General features: G+C 36.2%; 1 protein-coding gene across 4 annotated transcripts in view; it reads left to right on the top strand.

Annotated features, from left to right (window-relative positions):
- ANKRD28 (ankyrin repeat domain 28) overlaps positions 1–16,953 on the top strand; it is a 128,485-nt gene that overhangs the window by 71,580 nt on the left and 39,952 nt on the right. For all 4 annotated transcript variants that reach the window (XM_064506243.1, XM_064506242.1, XM_026103742.2 and 1 more), the window contains exons 4-7: positions 7,354–7,424; positions 10,024–10,224; positions 11,031–11,118; positions 16,461–16,603. In XM_064506243.1, coding sequence (XP_064362313.1) covers positions 7,354–7,424; positions 10,024–10,224; positions 11,031–11,118; positions 16,461–16,603 — 503 coding nt within the window. The remainder of the gene's footprint in view (positions 1–7,353; positions 7,425–10,023; positions 10,225–11,030; positions 11,119–16,460; positions 16,604–16,953) is intronic.

The raw sequence follows: 16,953 nt of genomic DNA on the forward strand, positions 1-16,953 counted from the left end.
GGTTTTAGTTTTCTGTACTTGATACAGTGAGTTATATTTTATGCAATTAGTGTTACATGATATGAGTAGTATCCTACAATTCCTTTTTAATGCCATCAGTCTATTCTGCAGGCAACTGACATGTGAGGAGCAGGACAGATCAGTGTGATCCCAGATTATATTCTACTGACTAGTAACTTTTTTCATGTGTCATCTTTAAAATATCATACAGACAATATCATTAGTACCTTGACTGAACTCAACACACTTCATGAAAATAAGCATGTGAATTACCTGTTTTCTTTTCAATAGATTGTTACCATAATGCATTGGCAAGTAAATACTAATGACAGATTTTCACTTGTTTAATCCCAAATATCTTTTATATGTTGTGTTAATTTGTATTTTGAATCAGATGAGATCCATGCAGTCAGAACTGATTTTCATTGCATGGTACTTGGCATACATGAGCGTGTGGTCAAACACAACCCAGTTAAAGTCTGGCAACCTGGCAGTTTATTGTGCTTTCCTCTGGGTCAGCTGGAAAATGCAAGAATCATGTAGATGCTGGAAAGCTATCATTACAATAACAACAAGATAGATTTTGGAGGATATTAAAGATCCTGCAACATCATCCTACTCATATAAACTTTATTTCTTTCCTTTAATTCTGAAACCATGCAAGTACTGGAAGTCCATGCAATAAGTCATGCAGTTCAGCTGTTATATATATACAGCTATAACTGTAAAAATATAGGAGGAGTAGCTGGGCTAGGAAATGTACCCAAGTGCAGGAGGGTTTCACAGGGGATCCTTTTACACAGATTCTATTTTATAAGCCACTTCCTCTGCCATTAGCCATAATGTTAGCTGCCACCCTCTGTTTACAGCTGTCTTAACTTCCCTCTGGCAGCAGTGACAGTCAGTTGCTGGGAAGAAAGTAGTTAACACACTCTTTAACCTCTTTTTTGAGAAAGAGAGAGAGAAGGAGGAAGAACAAGACTGGCTTATGAAAATGTAGAAGCGTTCATTAGCTCAACGACTCTAATGGAATAACTTTGCTCTCTGAAATACGGAATTTGGGATGGAGCGGGTCCAGTAGACAGGCAGAAACTGCTGAGTTCCAATAGGAAATGGACTCTTTATTTCAACCTAAAGTATTGGAGGATAGATTTGCCTTAATTGTGTGTGTCCCCCCCCCCCCTTTCATAGTAAGCATATATCTGGGTTTTCTTTAATTACAAAAAAGTTGTATTGAGAGGACATCATTGTATTTACTGTATCTCACAGAAGCAACATTATGATGGATCGAAAGATGCCTCGGTCTTCTCCCTCTGATTGTTTTGCCATTCTGTAGATCCTCTGCTACAGCTTTAGTTTCTAAATATTGGAAAGCTTCCCCTTAATAAAGTCATATTTATTACTGTTACAGCAATAACTTTCCAAATTTCCAGTTTTTCAAGGGGACGTTAACCTAGGTTTCTGTTGCCAATTGCTCCCATTCACTCCTTAGATCTTTTTACTTTACAAATTTTTCTGTATCTCCTCTTGAATTTTTACTTATTTTTCTATCTAAGAAAGAGGGTTTTTTTGCTCTCAAGTATTTGCAGGGCCTTCCTCTCTGGGTCAACATTGACCATTTTAAAGGGGAAATCTTCCTAAGCCAATACTGGCCCTTAGGAAAATCATTAAATAGAATCCAGTTACAGTATGAACTGTTGATTTTCCTAAATGATTTCTACTGAGGTTCTTCCTAATTTCTGCAAAGATCATTCCTGAAAGTGTTTTAACATACTGATCATTAACAGGCAAGGTTTAGATTTCATTTTAAAAAGCTAACGACAACAAAAAACCTTATTTACATTTCTTACTCCTAAGTAAGCAATTTTTCAGGCTTTCAAATACTGAATATGGGTGTCTGTATTGTATGAGTGAAACCACCTTTGCTTTATTTGCTTATACAGTGATACTGTACAATCCCTTGCACATCTTGTGCAATAGTAAAGGAAAATTCTGTCCTTGACAGCCTCAAAACACAGACCACAAACAGAGCAGTGGAAAGCAATTCAACACTGCAAATTAGTACTGTGAGTAAAGATGGAAATGTCTCATCAGTTCCATTGTATTTCTTTTCTAAATCTGTTTCTAACTAGTGATGTATAAATAATGTGGGGATTAAGTAAGTTAGTCTTCTAAGGGAGTGTACAAATCAGAAGGATTCTGGTGTAGGCTATCTCGGGAAGGGAGGGGATCATGGCAGAAAGATGACAAAAAGATGATGTGATGAATTACAGCTACATATAGCTTTGTGACACTTGATGAATAAAGAAAAAGGTGCATGGCTGTTTCTTGCAGCATTTCCTGCTCAGGCCCTCATTGCATCTCTTGAAGGGCAGAAGGGATGAGACACTAGCTCTTACTCAAATATAAGGGTAATGAGATCGGGAAAGTAGCAACTGGATTGCAGGAGCATTCATCCAGGTGTTGGGGGCTGATGGCATTTAAACGTGCAGCTGCCAGATACAGACTGATCTAATTAAAGATTCCAGGATCATACTATAAATCAATGCATGTAGCCAGTTGGAAAATGTCTCTTGGAAAATAAATTTTCTAAAAGCAAATGCAGCTGGGTTTCAGTAGCTGCTGCGCTAGATTTATTAAATAAAACATTTCTTCTAACTGTCAGTCTTATAAATGCAACTTTGCAAAATGTGATTTAAGATTGAAGGAGGGGAGGAGGGAAAAAGAATTTGTAACACTTCCCATTTTGAAGAGGAAAACATTCTGGTTTCAGGTTTGCTTAGATGGGCAAACTTACCAGGTTGTGCTAGCAAAAGCTGGTGATGAAGAAAGACCTTGGTTAATGTTTCAGTTGAAGAGTGCACCAAGATAGAAAAGTCGGTTGGTTAATGCTTGTAACGTGCTGTTTTGGGGACTATCATTTACATAATTTTTTTACGTTCAGGCAAAGACGATGGTTATTTGCGTCTAGTATTGTATTTGATATCTTGGTTGGAAAGCCTCCAAAACATTCTTCTACAAGCTCTGCAGAATTAGAAAAATACAGGAAATTTCACCCTAAGTAAACCTAAAATATTTGAACAGTTTAAACAAATGTATCAACTGTTAATGAAGGACAATAATAGGTCCTTGGAAGAGGTAGCATTAACAGGTTTAAATGCTGAAGGAAGATCCTGTCTAGTCAATGACATTAAAAGTCATGCTTTTCTGAAGTTTTAAGGCCAAGTCTACTGAGAACTGGAAGACCAGTCTTTTCTTAACGTAGTTTGAATTATGCTGCCGCTCACTCTGAAAGAGCAAAGTGCTGCACAGCTTGTGTCTGAATGCATTCAGGTGAGAAGTGCTGTGGTTAACGCAGCAGCAGGTACAGCTTCACAGCAGTCATTTTGCATCAGCGGTGTTATCTATGCATGCATGTATTCAAATCATCTTTAAGCGAATTGCAAAATGCAAAAGAGATTCAACAAAGGTGTAATATATTTTCCAAAATCTATTTGCAAAGATCTGGGATAGAGCTTTACGCTGTCAAGGTTGTAAAATTCAGCAGTGTCACAGGGTATCAGTGTGCTAGGTTTGAGGGAGCTTCATGTCTCATGGGGAGCATCCAGAGGGGGAGGGAGGAACTGAAACATTTTCCCAAGATCATGTGCTCAGGAGTAAAGAACAGCCCCGGGGGGCGGGGGGTAGGTAAGGGGGGGTAATGTCCTCAGATACAAGGCTGGAGAAGCTGTTCTGTGAAATTTAGATTGTTCTTGGCAGCATGTCTTTTTGGAGAAATTTAAGGGTGAAAGTATCTTTCATGTTCATTTCAGATATTCTTTTGTTTAACGTATCTAGAGCTGCAGATCTTCTGATTCCCACAGCCTTCCTACGTTAATAGTGCATAAGTAATTTTTTCGTAGTTGGTTTGTTCCAATTACCACTTTAAAATTGTGCGTTTTGATCTAACAAGAATTGTTTGCTGCCAACGTGAAAAAGCAAACTTGGTAATTCTTTCTTATGTAGGTCAGTCTGAGATTTAGATCTTTTGTTAAAAGTCAGCTTTTATTTTTGCCCTTTTTTCAGAGAATCTATAAATGTTTTGTGTATTTGAAAAGAAGATATCTTATTTTAGAGTCTAGATACTACATTTCTTTGATACATATGGGCTGTCCTGCACCTAGGATTTCTTATTTCTTTGTTGGGTGGAAGATCACTTACGGGGGTGGAATTTGAGGATATTTTGTTTGGGTTTGGGGGGGGGGCTTTTGGGGAGGGTTTTGTTCATTTTTTTCTAGTAAGAAATTCTAGTAAGATTCTAGTAAGAAATGAACCCATAATTATCCAAAGAAACAAAAGACACTTTGAGATATTATTTTCCTTTAGTCCAAGCAAATTTGATTAACTTACCACTGGAGAACCTCTTGTACAGTATCTTTTTGTACTTATTTGTACTCTCTTCTGATGCGATTTTAGACTTTGTGTTGTAGAAGAAGTACCAGAAATGTCAGTGAATGACTTAACTGAACCCATAAACATAGCTTGATCTCTGAGCATGTTCTCCCTGGGACTTTGGTAACTGCCCCTTTCTTGCAGTGGGAAAGTGCCTTTGTCCCACTTGCTGAGTGTGCTGGTACACCTGGCTCAGCCTTGGTCACCTGGTGCATCTGACTTGACCTCAAGTGTTGCATATGTGTTTTCTTAAGGAGAATCACAGTGATGGCTAGTGACCAAGTAACTCTTTTAATTCAGAATAGTACTTTGCTTTAAAATGCTGTAAAGAAATTTGTATCCTAAAACTAATAGAACATGTGTGTCTAGCTCTTCCTTTAGACTTTTTCTTGTCTGCAGCAAGAAGGCATTAAATCTCTTCCTAGGAGCCTCTCTGAGAAATTGTAAACTTTGTCAGGTGCTTGCTACTTCTCTTCTACTTATTTTAGTCTTATGATTTCTGTTATTCTGTGCTGGTATTATTTATTTTTTTTAATTAAATTTCACTTTCTGTGTTTGGGTCAACTGAAGAGCATGAGGTATATCTTGCTGATGTTTTATTGCATTTCTTACCTTTTTCCGTATTGGAATAATTTTTATTTATTTTTCTAATATAAGTTTATGTGGTTTTTTTCTAATTTCCCTGTGAGCTTTTTACTTCACGCTTCCTTTTATTCACCTTGATAGCTTTTGCTCTGTTTTTCGTTCATTGCAGAGCTAAGTGTGCTGAAGTCTTACAGTCCCCTCTTTCCTTCTTTGTTATCCAGGTGAAACTAGAAAGTTGGTCTTATCCTTTTGGAGCTAAAAGCAAGCTTGTTCTTTGTTTCTTGTTTACAAATACTCACTTCTTTTCTTGCTAATGTCATAGTTGTATGGATTATCTCACCAAGTCTGTCAGCTAAATCATATTCTTGATTTTTATTGACCTCATATGCTTTGGTTTCCAGAAAGTTTGTATTATGCAAGCATCCCTATGTGTTCACTTGTTCGCAGCACAGGCACTTCCCTGCCATAGAAATCTTGGTCTTATTTAAAGCTTTTATATTTTTCCAAAGTCCAAATGATGTATGGCAAATAAGCCAGACACAGCTGCCTGTCAAGACAGTGATACTGTCAGATCAGTTTATTTGCATTTTGGGGGTTAGTTTTAAGGACTGCTAATGGCAAGAAGTCACTTTTTTAGTTTGGTTAGGACTTCTTCCTTTTTTCTTACTTAATTTTCCCTTTTTTCTGGGTGCCTGCTATTTTGTTCGTTTACTGTACTATCTTTTCTAAAGAATGCAGATGTACCCTACCACTTACAGATTGCTACAAAAGGGATATGAGAGAGGCTTTGGATAATAGCACCTTTCTATTGCTAGAATTAGAAATCAGTTAGACTCTGCCAGTCCTCATTTCTTGGTTGTTGGCTGTAGATGCAAAGTCTAGTTGACCATCGTTTTGGCTCTTGCTTTTGTCTGCTAAAAACAAGATGTGGTTAAAAATAATGTGGAAGACAGCAAAAATAATTGCAGATGTGTATGTCTGATGGATCATACATTGCTTATATTCATAACTACTGATTACACTCAGGTTGTTGCCTGTTGGGAAAGATCATCAAAAATTGCAAGATGATTCTAGTGACATCCAGAAACTCTTTTTGCTTGAGCTCTGTCCATGGAAGACTGCACCTTGTGTGTGTGTTCTCTAGCTGCGCAGCGCTTTTTTTTTTGTTGGAACTTTCCTATAAATATTGGTTTTCCATTAAATGGAAATTTTCACTAATAAGCAAAGGAGGGAGTTTACTGTGATTGGAGTGTAGTCAGGGCAAGGTTACTGTTGAGAGGTGGTATCTTTTATTAGACTTCCATGATACCTAAAACAGAAGTTACGTAATTCTCATTTGAATATTTTCTGTAACATAATGTTATGTCTAATAAGCAGTCACATCTCTGTAAATTCTCAGTCTTGTGGAAGGAAAACATTAGTTTTCAAATAAAGTTTTCAATTTAAGATGTATAAAAACCTAAAAGGTTATTGTTATACATGGTATACTTTTTAATATAATTGTATATACTCTTTCTGTCTTTTTTCTCTCTCTGTTGGGGGGTGTGTGTGTGTGTGTGTGTGTGTATACATAAATATAGTATTTTAAAAATTCATGAAACTTCTTTTGGAAAAAACATCCCCAAATCATCCCCCAATCCTTCTCTCCTTTTATTATTAAGCAAAAAAAGAATTAAAACCAGGCTTGTGTCTCTTACACGTTTGTGCAGCTTCCTTCCTTGTGAAGGAGGGCTGCTTCTCAGGTGTCCTTTTAGTAGCAAGGAGGGTGCAGTTGCTGCACTGGAGCTGTTGAAGGCGGGGATGGGAGGTGCCGATGTGGGAGAAGTGACATGGTGGAGTAGAGGAACTCTCTACCCTTGGTAGAAGAAAAAGCACCACTCTACATATATTTAGGCAGCAAAGTGACCCATCACAAGGAAATTGGAGGCCTGGGGAATAAACGTTGCCTCTTTCTCTCTTTTAATGGAAAATCCTAGCTATAGTAGGAAAGTCGGAGAATTTTTTTTTTTTCTCCTTTTCTGAATGAAGGCAAGGAGTGATTCTTTCTTATCCGGCAGTTCTTTTATGTGCACTTGGAAATACAGAAGATTACCTAGAGTAAAAAGGTGAATATGCTTTGGAAGAGTATTACAGCTGCAATGATAAGAGTTTTCTTAGAGGATGGATTTCAGTTTGGAGAAAAGAATCCATTTCCATTTTTGGCATTATGCTGTATTAATAAGCCTAGAATAATTATTTTCTAATACCTGTATCTCTGTACTTGAAAATATTTAGGTTTTTTTCTGTAAATATATTGTCAATTTCTCTTTCTTTATTTCTCTTTATTTTTTGTTATAGGAGCTAGAGTTAATGCCAAAGACAGCAAATGGTTGACTCCTTTACACAGAGCTGTGGCATCTTGTAGTGAGGTATGTTTTTTGGTTTGGTTTTGTTTTGGGGTTTTTTGACAATTTCATGTTAAATAAGATGTATCAAATTACCTTCCATCCTTTGTTCAGTTTTTACAAAGTGAAAACACTCCAAATGTTTGGGATTGCAGCACACTTGCAACAGTTTGTTTAACTACATACAAATGTCTAATTATATAAGTATAGAACATATTGAGAACATATCATATGTCTGAGTAGGAAGAAATGGAGAAAATGCTAAACTTGCAGTTCTCAGCTTTGCTCTCTGCTCAAATGCCATTTCCCTGACAGTGAAGCTCCTACATTCAGTATTCTGAGGTCTATTGTACTTTTCTTAGGGTAATCAGAATAGTTCAGCATGGACAAACTAGAGATGCAGCAGGGCTTAACATGGCTTTTGCAGCATAATCTTTGAATTTTTTCACTTTTATAGACTTGTCCCTTCAGGCATTGAAGAAATAAACAAGGCCTATAAGCATCTTTTAATAAAGAACACTGTAAAGATCCTAATTTGCGCTTACTAGTAATGCAAATAATTTTAAAAATTATAAATGAAATATATAAAATAATGTTTTTGAAGCCTACCAATAATGTAATTATAAGAATGTCATAATAAAAGAAGTGAATTTGTCATTGCTCCTGTATTACTGATGTCTTAATCGGAATTCTAAATGCCTAGAGAAGTTCAAAACAAAGAAATGCTGAGCTTGTTTTTGGAAGAGTTTATGCAAATACTGTGACTCAAAAATAAGGGGTTTTTTTAGAGATTCTGTGTAAATTTGTGTGGGGGAGATGAAATTGAACAGTTTGATTTTGGCAGACATTGAGCTTCAAGCATTCAATCCACAAACTCTATCTAAACAACCTCACTTTAGTTTTTACCTTTGAATTCTCTGGGCATATTGTATTATTTTGCCAGTAGCAGTAGTAGTGAGTGATGTGGAGATCGTGTTATTCAAAAAGGTGTTTGAAAACAAATTTCCAAGGTTGCTTTACTCCCAAATACCATTTATTCTTTTTGAGATATTTCAGGCTGCTCCTGTGGGAGCTGAGTGAAGCATCAAATTGTGTGTTCTCCTGAGCCCTGAGACGGTGAAGGCTCATTAAAACAGTAAAGCTTGCAGGGAAGAGTGCTGCAGGCAAAATGCACTTAGATGATGATAACTTCAAGAAATATGTCTGTGGTTGTTTTTTTAAAATATGGACTATTTTAAATAAAAGACATGTTTTGTTTGTATTTGGTTTGTAAAACAGTCAAGATATTTGTCCTAAAAACAATGATAAGAGCTTGTCAGAATTTTCTATTTCTAAACATGGTAAGTCATTAGAGACTATACAGGGAGATAGGGAGATGGTTGGTGCGAATAGGTACCGTTTCGCCGGTAACAGACACACACTGTTTTAGGCTTTAGCTGAAAAAGCTATAACAAAAGGACTCTTGATAATGATTTCAGTATCACATATCTGGACTTACCCCTGAAGCAAGGACAGTCGCAATCAGACAAGGACATTGGATGATGCAAATAACTGGAAATATGGATTTTGCTCTTCTTTGTTCTTTATATTTGTGTGCCTGGTGTATGTTACAAAAACAAAACAAAACCTAAGCAGATTCACTGATTTTTGAAATTCATTTGGTTTAGAAGAATATAAGATAAATTATTTTTATAGTAATACTACAGTGCTTCCTTCTACAAATGAAGTAATAGCTCCTCTAAAATATTCTTGTTTTGATGATAGTTTTCCTAATGTTTGTTTCAAAAAAAAAAAAAAAAAAAAAAAAGCCAAAAGTTCAAAATATTGATTAGACTTGCAAGTATTAAATCTACTTAGGTTTCTTAGAGAATAGAAACTATTTCATTTGTCACTTAAATCACAAGTTAATGAGGGAGCATTTTGACTTTAATGCTTTTCTTTTTTGTTTTTGAAAGCAGAAGAAATTTATCAGTTTATTATAGTTTCTAGCAGTAAATGTAATTCAGTGTTATTTAACATTCTGCTTATGACTGAGAGTAATGCCTAGCTCTCGTACCACAGTGCAATTTGAGATTTCCAATAACTACTTGTGTTTTAAAAGTGCCAACAATTTATTTTTGTGCTCAGTGTTTGAGCTGGAAGTTGTGCAGTAGCACTTTATGCTACTGTGGCTCTCTACATGTGCATTTATTAAGTTATCCATGCCTTTTTGCCACTTCTAGACTTTGACAGTTTAAAAAAAAGGGCCTGACAGACTGATGAAAATGCACTGTAAATTCAAAGTACCTCACTAATCCATAGCAATGGAGGAAATCCCAAGGAGCTGCATTGATCTTTGTGAATTAGGTGTAATGACAAAACAACTTGCCAGTCTGTTCAAGGAACTTGAAACAAGACCTGGAAATGGTTGGTTCATTTGAATCCTGTAGGGAGTGTATCGCTCATGTCCTTGAGAACATCCCCAAGATTGGATTTATGATAAACTGCAAATCTCAAAACATGAGAATATGGTTTAAAAAAGTAAAAATTAGTTAAATTCTGATATACCGTACATGGATTTAAGGCGTACATAGCATTTCAAATCTTCATTGAAGTAGCTTGTTCTTTTTGTAAATGTTTTCAGGATGCTGTTCAGGTGTTGCTAAAGCATTCAGCGGATGTCAATGCTCGTGATAAAAACTGGCAGACACCCCTACATATAGCAGCTGCAAATAAAGCTGTGAAATGTGCTGAAGCTTTGGTACCTCTCCTAAGTAATGTAAACGTGTCTGATCGAGCAGGTAGAACTGCATTACATCATGCAGCCTTCAGTGGACATGTTGAGGTATGTGTTATTTTTCTTAGCTTGTTTCCTAGTCATCTTTCTGTCCACCACATTTCTAACGTTTGGTGTCTCAGTTAAAAATCGCATTGTCTCCCCTCCTCCCCCCCAAGGAAACAAACCAAACCTCTATTTCATATTTGAATTTTTCTTTTGTATGCATCTGTGTATAGTTTAATAGCAGAAAATATACATTACAGCATTTAGTTGGAAGGTTATTGCAGTGTTCACCTTTTCTTGACAGACATATTTGCCTGAGTTAGCTAGAGTTCAGACTAGTAGGAGATAAATTTAAAACAGATAAAGCAAGGAATTTTTCTATTCAATAGATAGCAAACTTATGGAATGTGTTGCCACTGAAAGTGGAGGAAATGTAGAAAATAGAGTAAGCTATAACTCACTAGTTATCAAACCCCTGAAAAGTAAGCCCTGAGAAATTCCCATTGTAATTGTGTATGTATGTATAGTTGGAGACAAACTGGCAGTAGGCTTGCTTTTCTTCATTATCTTTAGTGTATCCCTTAGTAAAAGCCTGATGATCTCAAATATTCCACAGCTTTGCCATATTTTAAATTAGAAATGTTTGTGTTGGCTTAGAGTTTTGTATTTATTAGCCCTTTCATTATTGCTACCAGTGTGGATAGCTAATTTATTTAAACATTCAGAATATTCAAAACCAGAGTAAATGTAAGTGTTTTCAAAGGATTTAAATATATTTGTTTTCTCCTGCCCTTTCTCATGTTTTTTCTTTGTCTAACTTTAAACTGTTTTCCATTATGAATAGAGGATTGTTTTTCTTTTTAACTCAGATGGTCAGCTTATTGTTGTCTAGAGGGGCCAATATTAATGCATTTGACAAGAAAGACAGACGAGCTATACATTGGGCAGCCTATATGGGTATGTACATATTTGCAGTTGATTATTATTGTGGCAGTGAAAAAAAATCACCTAATGTTTACTGGTTTTATGCCTTTCTAAGAAAAACATTTACTTTACAGGTATTGAGATTATCTGTGTATCTGCCAGAAAACCATTGGTGGTCTACTTCAGATTGCCTTGTTAATGTGTTTTTGTGGTGGGAAAATCAGTGTGTTAATTTGCTTGAAGAAGAAAAGCAAGGCAAAGAATTTTATTCTTTAAAAAGAGAAAACATGTTCCTAGCTCAGCAGAAGTCTAATTGTAGCTGAAAACTTTTGCAACAAAGCTAAATGACTCCTGGGAGAGCTGAGTGAAGAGAAAGCCGCCCATTAACACAAGAGACACCTCAATGAGAGAATGCTTATGCCAACCTGGGGGATTGTATTTTAACAGAAAGATGTATAAATTCTGAAACTTCAAATTCTTGCCTTGCCATTTGTATTCAGGAGCTAGTAGTTGTTTTTCTCATGGTACTGATCGATGCACTGGCAATACTGTCAGAATTATGTGCGTACTTAGATGCCTTGTATGTCAAACTTTCTTAATATTAAGTAGCAAGAATTGTTTTCTTCAGCATAGCTGTACCAAACAATAACCTTTGTATCCCAGGCCTAATTGAAAATAGAAACAGAGCACTGCACTGCAAGGCGAATCACAGAAAATGCGGGTTAAGAGTTGTAGGTGGGCACTGACAAAGACTTTCTTGCTTTGGCTAATAATTGATTTTGTTTCTAAGTAGTTCACATGCAGCTGCTGATTGCATTTATCATTGCAGAATGTGTTGTACCTGTTCAGAAGCCAAAAAGCTTTTCATAGTGCCTCTTTTAACTCTGGCATATGTGTACTTACAAGATATTCTATATTATCTTAAAATATCGTTAATTCCTAGGGCATGGCACCAGTTGCCTCTTGTTTTTAAAAATCCTTCCTTTGGCTTGGGTGTAAAGAGTTAGTGGTGGTGGCCTGATCTCGGAACAGCAGCAGGGTATGTACTTTCAGAAAATGTCTAAAAATACACTTCAACATGTGCAATAGGTATTACAAATCAGCAGTGAGCAGCTAAGTTTCAATACCAATTTTAGGAAAAAGCCAGCTGAGACAGTTCCATTGTCTAGATTATTATTTAGAACTGTAGCTTCCTGCTCCATGGTTTTATCCAGCCAAGGAGTGAAGAGTAAAAACAGTAACGTCAGTATCGTATGAGTCTGCATGCCTGGGAATTTCTTCTAAGACAAAATGTGGAACAAGGACCTGACTATGATTTGTTGTTCCTGCTATGTTTTGAGGATCTACATTTACTTTGCTTATAACATCCTAACTAAAACTCTACGGAAAATACACAGCTATAGGCTTAAGATACCATCTTAAGGAACTGTGTTTAGGAAAAAAATGTGGTCCTATTCTTTATAGCAACTTCTCTGTACAGATGATCTAAAGAAGTGAACATTTTGTTGAAGTTATCATAATAAATACTTTTTGGAAGCGAGAGCCTTTAACTGAGACTTAAAAGGGAACACCTTGAATTTCTGACAAACATTAACTTAATGCTTGGGGCAAATAATTTCAATACTGAAACTTCCCTGAGTAAAACGAAGTAATTCTACTATATGTGGTATCAAACCAAAAGATTAATAACCTATAAACTAAAGGAGTACTTGGATTCCTTACATTGACCTTGAGCATAGAAAAGCAATTTCTGTACTAACCTTAGAGATACTATTTTTAAATTATGATTACTTCAGTCAGAGGTTGGAAAAGAAGAAAAATGTATCCTTACTAATTTTTATCACTAGGTTCTGAATGTGTTTTTTTTCCCCCAGAAAGGAAGAAATGAGAGTATGTGTGTATCCTTCATTTTAACCAGCTAAGTCTAGGATAACTTTGCAATTGAGGTCTGATCTTAAGCAAAAAGTTCCTCAATACGCGGTTTTGTACTAATGGTCATTATTAGAAATTAGGCAGTTGCTTATAAATAGGCATAATGCTTTGCAATGTGTCTGTGTGGTGGGGGATTTTTTTCCTTAAAAATAGATTTAAGGGTTGCTAATTAAACAAATTTCTTACATGTGATTCAAAAAGTGGTGGCATTGAGTCTTGTAACTGCAATGTTTCCCAATCTTGCCATGAAAGAGCAAATGGAAGCAGTAATTTAAAAGGGGAAATATGATTTTAATCTTACCTACTGAGCAATACTTAAATGAAAGAGCAGCAGCATGTGTGTATTAACTTCTCTTACTTAAATACTGTTTCAGCAAAATCCTTACCCTGAGTTTCAGTGGGCTGCTAATGAGTTGTTCATTGTATGAAATATGCTTTGGTCTGAGGCCTGAAAATTCTGGCCTTTACAAATGCAAAAACATGTATTTGCAAAATTAGACTTGATTGTTAGGTCTTAATGGTTGTAAAAGTGATCCGCTGACAAATCTGGATTCACACAAAAGTAGAATTACTAACTGTTGTCTTTGCAGAGGTCTGTGTTTCAGGCTGCAGTAGTCTTATGGCCATGAAAATACAGATCTGAAATCATCTAATAACAATATAAAACAAGGTGGTGGAATCAATCCGTGAAATGCCAGAAAGAACAGGACCCTGTTGGGCTTCAGTCAGAAGAAAAGACTTGACTATGCCAGTGGCTTGTGAACTGATTGTTGTGGCATTAATATTCAAATTCATTGTTTGAAGCTCTGTGGCATTGCGCCTCAAATACTGAGACCAGCTGAACTGAGAAGTTGATGAACAGCCTTTGTTCAACATTCTTTGGAATATTTTAGATCAGTATTTTGTAACCTACTTACATATGTGAAGCAATTCTAGTGACAGGCCATCCAACCACCTGGCTTAAGGTTGTGGTTTGCAAAATTTTGTTGAATGAAACCCAATGCACAAGATGGCAGAAATCTGAGGAGTGTCAGCAAGGGGGCAGATAAGTTTTCTGGGTTGTGCTCACCCAGATGGAAAAGCAAGTGTCTTCTATTTTTTGGTTAAGCTACATTGTATCTTTCAGTTTTAGGATGTGCTATTTCGTAGGCTATCAACAGGAAACCCTCTTAATGAACAGCCTTTGGGTGGGAAAACATAATTTGTCTAATGTCAGTTATTTTAAACATACTTGCAGACGGTAGAGTAGAAAAAAACTTTTAAAATGCTTGAAATAAGGGAGAAAAAATTGTGGCATACTCTCTCACAATTTAAAGCCATTTTACACTGCTGTAGTTCTTTGAAGACAACTTTAAAGCATTTCCACTGTATAAAATTGACCACAGAAGAAAAAAGAAGTTATGCTATTAGTCACTCTGCTATAAATAACTTTATAGGATTATATCCATTGTTTCCCTTCCTTCCTGCTTTTCACCCAGCTCCATTGCTGTCTGGCTGCAATGCTGCAGCTAAAATGGACTTTTATTCCTGGGTTTGTTAGCGTAGCCCTCAGTTGTGTTTCGGAGCGCTCCCTCTCTGAAGTGTCTTGCTTTTCTGCTTGAGTGTCTTCCACTGATTGCTGCTTGCGTTTTACATGCAGGTCAGGGATTTTGGTTTTTTTCCTCACTCTTAAAGTTTTTTGCAAGTGTTCTGTTAAATACCGCTTTTCCTTTTTACTGCTTTCAATATCTTTTGCATGTTTAGCTCTCATTTAGGGCTTGTTTTTGTTCTTTTCCTCATTATGTTTGTGTCACAAGATGAATAATTTTGTTTAAAATTCTCTTCCTTTTTCTCTCCTACAATAAATAATAAAATAATTCAGAAGTGAAATACTGCAGCACTTCACATTGCACAGGTCAACTCTGTATGTTTCTGATGTATGTAGCTGTGTGAGGGGGCATTAGGTATTTGGGGGGGGCATGCAACATAGGACATGTATTGTGTTGTCCGAATGGTTTTTGAAATAGTTTTACCTGTATCGCTTCGTGTTGAGTGGATAGTTCCTATTCAGACTTCTGCCCGTTTTTTTGGTCATAGAAAAAGCCAAGTCTTACACTTTTATAAAGCTCTTTAGTCCAATATATCAAATCCAGCCTTCAGTTTATGTTTGACTAGATAAGCATAAGTATTCAGTGTGCTCCCACCACGTTGCTGACTAGGAGAGAGTGTCACTTGAAAGGTAAAACAAAAAATCCCACATCTGTCTGTAGGACTCAGTTACAAAGGTAAAGCATAAAATCTGTCATGGTCTAATTAAGTTCAGCATGTTTCTTTATTCTGTCTTCGCTCACAGTTATCTGTGTGGCATAAACTCTGGTGTTTTCAGTGATTGATTTGGCAGTTAAATTGAAAACTGAGAAAGAAGGGAAAAATTTGCTGAATTTTCCCCGTTTTCCTAAAAAATGTGTGTATATATATATTTTTCCCCCTCATAGAGCGCACCATTACAATTGCCTGAAAGCTAGTGCTGGCCATGCAGGGATGGTCAGAGGGGAAGCTGGGTTGTGCCTTGCAAGAGTAGCGTGGTGTTAGGTGCCCTGAAGCAGTCCCAAAGCTGAGTGGGAAGTCTGGCCAGACTGGCCCTTTGGCCTGGATGGGTTCTCTGCTCACCCTTCCCTTTTCCCTCTTCTCTTGTGGATCTTCCTCTATGTTGTCCCCTCTGCCCCCACTTTGGATGTTTTTGATTCTTATGCTCCCAGTGACTTTGGAGAATAGTTAACGCTTTCAAAAGGCTGAGGTTCCTGAAAGGCCTAAGTCAGTCTTGAAGATAGAGCTTTGGGTCCTATATGATTTAGGTTAACATTTAGAAGTTTTGCAAGTAAAGGAAATTGGTCATTTTAGGGGATGTACTTTTATTTAGAAACATAGTATTTTCTTGTTTTCACATTGGATTATGAAATTTCTTCAAAGTTTATGCTGAAGGTCTTTTAAAAAAAAAAAAAAAAAAAAAAACTTGATAAGTGTTTTCACAATTGAGATGAAGGGGGAAGCCTGAGAGTCAAATTCTTTCTTGAACTGTTAACAGAAAATTGCAGTAAACAGTTAATAATTGCAAAGGTATGTCACCTCACCCGTTGTTAAGTCTTCGAAAAAATCCTTCAGTTTGAGCAGTGTTTTGTTGTTGTTTTTTTTGTTTGTTTGTTTGTTTTTTAATGTACTAAATTAATTTTGAAGTATAAACACTATGGTTATTTGGGTCGTTCTTCTGTGTGGTAATACTCTCTTCTGGAGACTTAGTTCATGGGAAAAAAATAAGAAACAAATACAATTCTTTATTTTCCACCTCAGGTTCAAATGAATAGTGTCTGTTGTTCATGTTTTAATAATTGTACAATTCTTAAGTTTGTAAGTTTGTTCCACTTAATCTAAAAGGCAGCTTTGTGCCTCTGTCTTTATTGTTTTAGGTCACATTGAAGTTGTGAAACTACTTGTGGCCCACGGAGCTGAAGTAACATGCAAAGACAAGAAATCGTATACACCCTTGCATGCTGCAGCATCTAGTGGGATGATCAGTGTAGTCAAGTATCTTCTAGATCTTGGAGTTGATGTAAGGAAGAATGAAATGAAGCAATACATATTTTTTGTTTTTTGAAATGTGATTATTAGTAGTATAGCACAGTGTTTGTTTATGTGTGTTTTTTTTATTATTATTTAAATAATGGCATAGTGAAAATATTTCCAGGGATCTTCATTCATATCCTTACTTTGGGTTATAAAACTTCATTTGCCAAAGTAACTTGAGAGTTTTGCAAATATTTATTTGGAAATAAATTTGTATTTAGTAGTTTCTTTGTTCATTTGTGATGATTTTACTCATACTGCGTTGGACTAGAACTCAGGAAATAGGAATTCCGTTCTTAGCTTTGCCATACACATACTTTTTTGTCCTGCAGGAAA

The sequence above is a fragment of the Dromaius novaehollandiae genome, chromosome 2, assembly GCF_036370855.1.
Source record: "Dromaius novaehollandiae isolate bDroNov1 chromosome 2, bDroNov1.hap1, whole genome shotgun sequence".
NCBI lineage: Eukaryota > Metazoa > Chordata > Aves > Casuariiformes > Dromaiidae > Dromaius > Dromaius novaehollandiae.